This window comes from Pinus tabuliformis, chromosome X (assembly GCF_031772625.1).
Source record: "Pinus tabuliformis cultivar Carrire ecotype Pingquan chromosome X, CPIR1, whole genome shotgun sequence".
NCBI classification, from domain to species: domain Eukaryota; kingdom Viridiplantae; phylum Streptophyta; class Pinopsida; order Pinales; family Pinaceae; genus Pinus; species Pinus tabuliformis.
Window position 1 is genome coordinate 280,677,016 of NC_142308.1, and position 7,724 is coordinate 280,684,739.

The 7,724-nt window shown below is 36.8% G+C and overlaps 1 protein-coding gene across 1 annotated transcript; it reads right to left on the bottom strand.

The window, feature by feature from the left end:
* Positions 1-1,197: 1,197 nt before the first annotated feature.
* LOC149139495 (glutamate receptor 3.1-like) lies at positions 1,198-5,227 on the bottom strand. The gene is made up of 6 exons (XM_089450741.1): positions 4,945-5,227; positions 3,113-4,446; positions 2,736-3,016; positions 2,580-2,611; positions 2,053-2,447; positions 1,198-1,953 (listed from the first exon to the last, which is right to left on the bottom strand). Exons 1-6 carry the CDS (start codon positions 5,207-5,209, stop codon positions 1,369-1,371), a joined length of 2,892 nt encoding a protein of 963 aa, XP_089306867.1. The 5' UTR covers positions 5,210-5,227; the 3' UTR covers positions 1,198-1,368.
* Between the last annotated feature and the right edge of the window lie 2,497 nt (positions 5,228-7,724).

Below are 7,724 nucleotides of genomic sequence, written 5' to 3' on the forward strand. Positions count from 1 at the left end.
GAATCTCATAAACACAGAGCTTTCACCACCACATCTTCGAGCTAACACTTGATATCCATTTAAAACAAATTGTCTCTGACCATCGTTGATGAACTTTGCAAGATCAACCATATTGATAGCTCGGCATCAACCATATTGATAGCTCGGCTCGTCGGGGCTTCCGTGATAAAAGTCATCAAGTAATGAACCATCCTATGGACCAACCACCATCGGTCCGATATTTCACTTTCGGCTATCCCTAGGATGGAGGTGTAGATATTGAATGTGTTGAAAGTTGATCAAACAACTTGAGCTTACTAACACGCAAGAATTAATGTTTCGCTCAATGGGGCTTCCACTTTACGAACCACCAACCCCTTTTATAACCAATAAAAACATACAAGAATTGATGTGGCTTCGAGTTTAAAAACCACCAACAGTTTTTATAACCAATAAAAAAACAAACACCAACCACCAAACGGTACAAAGATAAATTCAATGATTTCTCTTTATTGATATGTTCATAGAAGATCAAATATAATAATAATAACTTTGCATATTGGTATTTGTCATCAGATCTTCAGTGTTTGGATCTCAATCTATGGATAAACAATACCATAATATTTTATTAGTTCAGATCGAGAATGAGAAATGCCAACATTCGACCTACACGCTGCAACTGTACATCTTGCACCATCTGATAATTTCGAGAACCACCATTTAAAACATGTAGACATTGCTCTCAACTCTAGATCCACACTAGTGCAAACCAAATCTATGTTGATCCAGCTTCTTCACATGCAAATCTCCTCTTCTTTTACAAATATTTGTCCACAATGGAACTTTACATAATAAAGGGAACACTCGACCTTCTCAATTCTCCTTTGCATGCAACTATCCACAATCCACACACAAATTAAATATTCACACAAAAGGCTCACACCAACAATAGATCAAACACTCTATTAAACTAATATATGTAGAAATGATTATCATGGCTAAAATTGTATGATCTCAGCCCTTCTCCTGAGAGAATCAAGGCTACCTGTGATACCATGTTAGAAAAAATAGAGAGAGCATACAAAAATCACATTTCGATCTCTTTATTAATCACAATAGTTACAAATATATAGGACACAAAACACTTACGACATCTAGATCACAACTACAAATCATAAATAGGAAACAACTACTTCTATATTAACACTTGGGAACTCACAATGACAACTAATGACAATACATGGAAGCATTACTTCCAATAATGCCATGATACTAAGCATTACTTCCAATAATCCCATGATACTAAGCGGAAATGAAAAGTCTGGCATGTATCTGCAAGACTGTTTAGGGAAAAGTCTCCGCTCATCCCGGTGTGTTTGATGGAAGCTCTTATGTTGGATGATCAAGTGTTGAAATAGATGCAGTGCGTGCATTTGTGTTTTCATCTACATCGACCACAAGTTCATCCAAGACGGAGACGCTTCTCCTAGAAAGCTTGCTGGCTCTGAAAGGACTCGTTCCCATAGTCGAAGGGCTGCTTGTGAAATTTGCCGGAGAGAATGGACTGTTTTTGTGGCTAATTTCAGATTCTCTTGTCAGAGGAGATGAGGTTGGACTCTCTCTCTGGTCAACATACACCATGAACGATTTGATTGCACTCTTCAATGACTTCCCTGTTGATGGATCACCCACCTCACTATTATTTGTATCCTTAACATTAGGCTCCCTCATATAATTGCAGAGAAGCATGGAAAAGAATATAGTCAGAGCTACAGATGATATCGATCCAGTGATCAGATAGAGACCCCAGAAACTGCCCATGCTCAGCCTATTGGAACCTACTTTTGTTCCCGAATATGTGCAGGCTGTGTTATTTAACCATTTGTTTTTAATCTGTTGTATTTGTTTGTCCTCTGAAAGAGACTGAACGGCCGTGGAAATATCAGAGACGAGGGGATCGCCCTTGGGAAATACCTGTGCAAAAGTGTTGATTCGTAAAGACTAACGATATATAGAAGAAGTCATTTATAGATAGGAATTCATGAAAATTATTGAATATTTGATGCAACTTACAAAGCCAAAACCCCGAGTCGCGTAGATTGGTCCAACCATTGCATAGTTGCATTGTGAAGCTAGAAAAATGCGGATATAAGGAATCTCGTCGAAAATGGCAGCGACTGTGCCTTTTGAAAGAGCCTCTCCAGCTTCCTCTGCTGACGAAAATGTTCTAAGACTTTCGTTGGCTATGTGCAACTGGTCCCTTAGGTATTCACCTACAAAAGTCTGTTCCTGATACCCTACTGGTGCTCCACTGACGCGGAGAGATTCAACATTTTTAATACCATGAATCAACTTTTGCGCTGTGAGAATAGACGTCAAACTGGCCGTATAGCTGGATGTTAGAATCAAAACTACGAATAGCCAGATTAGAAGCACCGATCGAGACAAACTGCTCACTAACTTCACCCCTGCAGTACAATTTATAAACCGGAACAAAAAACTTCATCTAAAACCATCTAAATAGTGCTGTTGTGCTTCTTTTATATATTTCAAACCACAGAAGAAAACAAAGTCATTCAAAGCGAAGGAGAATCGCTTACCGTGAGAGAAAGCCAACGTAGTGAAAGAAAACCTAGAACAACACGGCAAACAGAAAAGAAGAAAAGTCAGCTTACTGGAGACTAACGCCACAACATAAATAAAACGGTCCGCAGATCAAGGATAAGTATTAAGAGTAAATTATGGTGGGAGAATACCAGAGTAGAGTCATCACTTGATCTCTGGGTTTTCCTCTGAACTCAGGATTTACCCTATGCTCGAATAGCCATATTACGCATCCTGTGAATATGAAAAATGCCCCTATTGTGCACCACATGCCTGTTGTAAAAGGCAGCATGAACGCCCAAGCGTTATATGCTTCGTCCGCCTTGACAGGAACTACCATTACAAGACCTGATTCCGTGAATGGTTGCGTGAAATCGACATAATTACTTCGGTTAGACAAAATTGTGATATCGCCCACAGCTGCATCAAATTTCTGTCAACCAATCTTGAAATCAATATCTACAGGAGCCGAATTCTTGGTAATCATAAGAATTAGAAATCTAATAATTCAACGGGCTATAGAAGGTACCTTGAGATGAACTTGATAGACAAGGTCATCATAGGAGTGTGTATGGTTCTCGTCGCCATAGGGAATGAGATCATAAGGCAATGCATAATCCAGTCTGTTCATAACCGCCTCAAATACGTCTATACAGAAACCAGTCACGTTGCTCCGATTACGGCTACTGTCAAATGCAACTGTGACAAATTCAGTGAATCCATGTTTTATGGGAACTCCAATTTTCAATCTCCTACCACTAGTTGGCTGTTCCCAACCACGAGGCACTTCTGCAAATCCACCGGGCCAAATGACACTTTTAAGATCGTCGATCGTATTATTGTGGTTTGACGGCGATGATGAACCAGAGGGAAGTTGTTTGGAGAGCCGAGTTTCATTACTCCAATACCCAATAACATTGTAGCTTTTACCCACCACATTGGCTATCTCATAAGTAGAACCCACAATTTCTCCATCTTTGAGCTGAACAACTCCGCTCACACCACTAAATTCTGCCTTGAGGAGCTCTGTCAATAACTGTGGTCCTTCCTGCAAGACCTTTAGTTGTGTAAAACTTGGGGAAGAACTTATGGGCTTCATAAAATTAAAACTTGTGTTTCCTAGATTCCCAATTGCCCGAGCTATCATCCAGACGGCATCGTATGCAAATGAGCCGTAAATATTTAGTTCAGCCTTTTCTTCATGAGGGTATTCGAGTCTAAATTGGCGTTTCCACCTTCCACGGAAATCTGCAAGCTTCTTGGAATTCTGGATATAAGTTTTGACTCCTAGGAGGCCTTGCATGTATTCCATGGAAGAAGGATTTAACAGAACATCCCAAAGGCTGGTAAATTCATCTGTGGTTATCCAGACATAACCACTATCCATCATTCCTATTTCATGGGCTTTCTTGAATAATTTTGAAGAAAGATCGACAGACTGCATATAGGCAACGAAAACTCTCGATTCCTTTGTCATTAATTTGTATAGCTCCTTCTCTATAACTATGTGATCCGCACTTAATGGTATCACTGTTCTATATTCTAATTCGGACCCAACATCTCTAAGCGCACCTCTCAATGAGGCAACTGCGCCGTTACCGAATTCATCATCGGAATAAATAGCTGCTACTTTTCTCCACCCATAGGCCTGAACCAGGGCTGCAATGGGTTGCATTTGCAAGGCATCACTATGTGCCATGCGAACAAAATATGGAAATCTGTGATTGGAGAGCAAGGAACTAGTAACAGAGAAGGAAACAATTGGGACTTTAGCTGCGTCTCCCAGATGTAATATGAATTCTGCAACATCCGACGCCTGTGGCCCAATTATTGCAACCACTTCTTTTTCCAACAGATCGAGAGCTGATTTCGCAAAGCATAAATTATAATTAATATCAAACTGCCTACAAAGGAGACCATGGAATAAATTAAAGAAATAAGTAAGCAAATGACATTGTAGATTTATTCCTCTGGTGAATTTTGAAACTCTTAGTTTGCTCTTGACCTTCTGTACTGATTATATCGTTTGAATCCACCTATATTCTCATGGCAGTCGGGTTTCTCGCACCGAGAGAGAATCATTCATTCATTATAAAAGAATGAATATGAAAGAGGAAACAATCTCACAAACAGGGTGGTTTTCTATCCATATATAGAAAATACAACCTACTGATTATATGATTTGAATCCACCCATCTTCTCAGGTCTATGAGGTCTCTCGCACAGGGAGAGAATCATTCATTCATTATGAAAGAATGCATATGAAAGAGGAAACAATCTCACAAACAGGGTGGTTTTCTATCCATATATAGAAAATACAACCTACAATTGAGAACAGAACAGCGAACACATTTAAATTACCCGCCGAAGCTCCCTGAATAGCATCACCAAGCGTGTCACGGAACAGTAGAACCAGGCGAGAGCCGTTGAGTAGCTGGGTGTCGTTATTAATGTCGTCCTGTGCTATTTCAAGGGCGGTTTTGGCTTCTTTTCCGACCCAAGAGTTGTAGTTTAAGAGCACACCTATATTCACCACGCTGTCGTTGTGGACTGCTCGGCACAAGTTCCCAGTATCACAGAATAAAATCGAGAAAATCATCAAAACTGCGAGCACCTGGCCTCCCATCTCGAGTTTCACTTCCCAGACCTGGTTATTCCTTTTAAGGTTGGATACATATATAGACTTTGGGCTCCAATGTAATATGATATATAGGGTTTGTCAAAGACAAATATCATATTAATAAAAACTAAATAACGAATGAATTGTCTGGTTGGATCTCCCTTAATGCCTTGACTTTGCCTTCACTTCGAGAAGCACGCGCTCCTGCATGACCAATATCCGGTCTGAATGCTCGTCTGTCACTACATTGATCTCCTTTAATGGCTTGACTTTGACTTTACTTCGAGAAGCACCTGATCTGCATGACCAATATCCGGTTTGAATGCTCGTCTGTCACTACATTACAGCTGTGGATGTAGTTACAGCTATGGATGAAAGTTGTATTTTAAATTTACATTTGGGATGGTGATCAGGGATGAAAGTTATATTTTAATGCAACCAGAAAATTTACATTTGGGACGGTAATCGGGGATGAAATGAAAACTTTCCATCTCCAGATCAAGATTATCACTCCGACTACTCATTATTTATTGCAATTCATTAATATATAAATCTTAAAAAATATATTTTAAAATATTAAATCAATGTCTATGAATTTTGAATGATATATAGAAACTTAAAAAGTATTATTACTTTTTGAACAATTTTTTTATCTCTATGTCTCATGCATATACTTTGATACAATGATATAGTTATGTTTATATTTATACATCCATGTTAAATCTCGGCAATAAGCATAATGTTAATTATAAAACTGGTTAGAAAGATCTTTCTGGGTAATTATTAATGGTTTTACAGTTTATATACTAGCATTTGGCATTTGTACGAGATGTTACAAAGGAAACACGGTAAGGCAAATCTAAATAAGATACAAAATGTAACAGAAATGAAATTCTATGGTTGACCATGGTTAACCATGAATAATACCGGTAGTATCCAGTACCGTGACAAATAATAAGGGTGCTTTTTACTCATAATTTTAATTAGGTAAGGCATAAATTGAAGAGAAGTGACGACATAGGAATAGACAAATCTAAATAAGATACAAAATGTAACCGAAATGAAATTTTATGGTTGACCATGGTTAACCATGAATAATATTGGTAGTATGCAGTACCGCGACAAATAATAAGGGTGTTTTTTACTCATAATTTTAATTAGAACTCTGGTAATGGTTTGATGATTGCGATGCAATCTTATGTTCATTGAAAATTATTTTCAAATCGATAGCATCCAACTTTTTAAATGAAACTGATCAATTAAGATTTGCAATTTTAGGAATTAGCCTCTGTCAAATTTTTATAATATATATTTGATTTAAAACACTATTAACACTAATTCCAAGAAAACAGAACCACCAGATAATTAACCCAATTACTCTATTATGCAAATAAGTGTTTTTCACTAGTAATTATGATTGAAGTTTGATCATGGATTAATGATTTGGGGCGGGTTAATGATTTGTGGCGGGCCAACGTTCATTGAAAGCTATTTAAATCAACTCACTTTGTATAAATCAATTCAACAACAATCTGGAAAAATTTTACAACATTCAAATTATTTTAAACTTTACAATTTTATGTATATCAAATTTCTAAAAATAAATATTTATTTTATATATTATATAATTTTTTGGGGAAAAAAATTTCAAAATAATTAACTCAATTATTCTACTCCATTTTAATTAAATTCTACATTTCTCTAATACATATAAAAAACACTGCCCAAAATATATAATATTTTATTGAGAATTTTGTCAAAATAGTGTACATATTTATATAAATAAAAATGATTAAAAAGATATCAATTATGAATTCAATTATTTATATTTATATTTCCTTTTCCTTTCCACAATGTACAATGTGAACAACTAAATATATATTTTACTAAAACACGTGATCTACATCAAATTTGCTACACTTATAACTAAGCACTACAAAACGTGAAAGCTATGTAAATTTTTTCAAAATGCAAATGATTATTTTTATGACAAATAAAAATGATAGGGTCGTACAATTCTTAGTGTGTGTATTCCCTTTTCCTCTTTAATTTCTGTCCAACCCCTTATCATCAAGGTTTGTAACATATTGTTTAAAGCTCCCTTTTCTTCTTTAATTTCTGTCCAACTCCTTATCATCTAGGTTTGTAACATATTGTTTAAAGCTGGTGAAATCTCAAGGAATATTGTCCTGTCATTCCCCAACTGATTATTCAAAGATTTTTTTTGTTTCTTTTCTAGAGTCCAAATATTTTTGTTTCTGACACTCCCTCAAGGAGACGGTAGGCAAACAGAAACTCGCCTCTTTTGCGTTTGACACTCCCTAAAAGGGATGTTATTCAAAGATAAATTTGCCTCGGAGGCTGAAATTCACATCTTGTTGGAATTTAATTCCAACTGCAACAATGAACAGCTGCACAGGAATCTGATTTGCAGTAAATGTTACAAGTTGTTTGGTGCAGCCAAGTCGCCTTTGATATTTCTGCACATTAATATGCATTAAAGTTTCAGTTGATTTCCCCT

Excerpts from the sequence above, each read along its gene's own strand:
- LOC149139495 (XM_089450741.1), bottom strand. The coding sequence starts at position 5,209 with ATGGGAGGCCAGGTGCTCGCAGTTTTGATGATTTTCTCGATTTTATTC. Across the intron at positions 2,612-2,735 it reads CAAGTGATGACTCTACTCTG|GTTTTCTTTCACTACGTTGG; the intron begins GTATTCTCCCAC and ends GTGTTGTTCTAG. Across the intron at positions 2,448-2,579 it reads TACGTTGGCTTTCTCTCACG|GGGTGAAGTTAGTGAGCAGT; the intron begins GTAAGCGATTCT and ends ATTGTACTGCAG.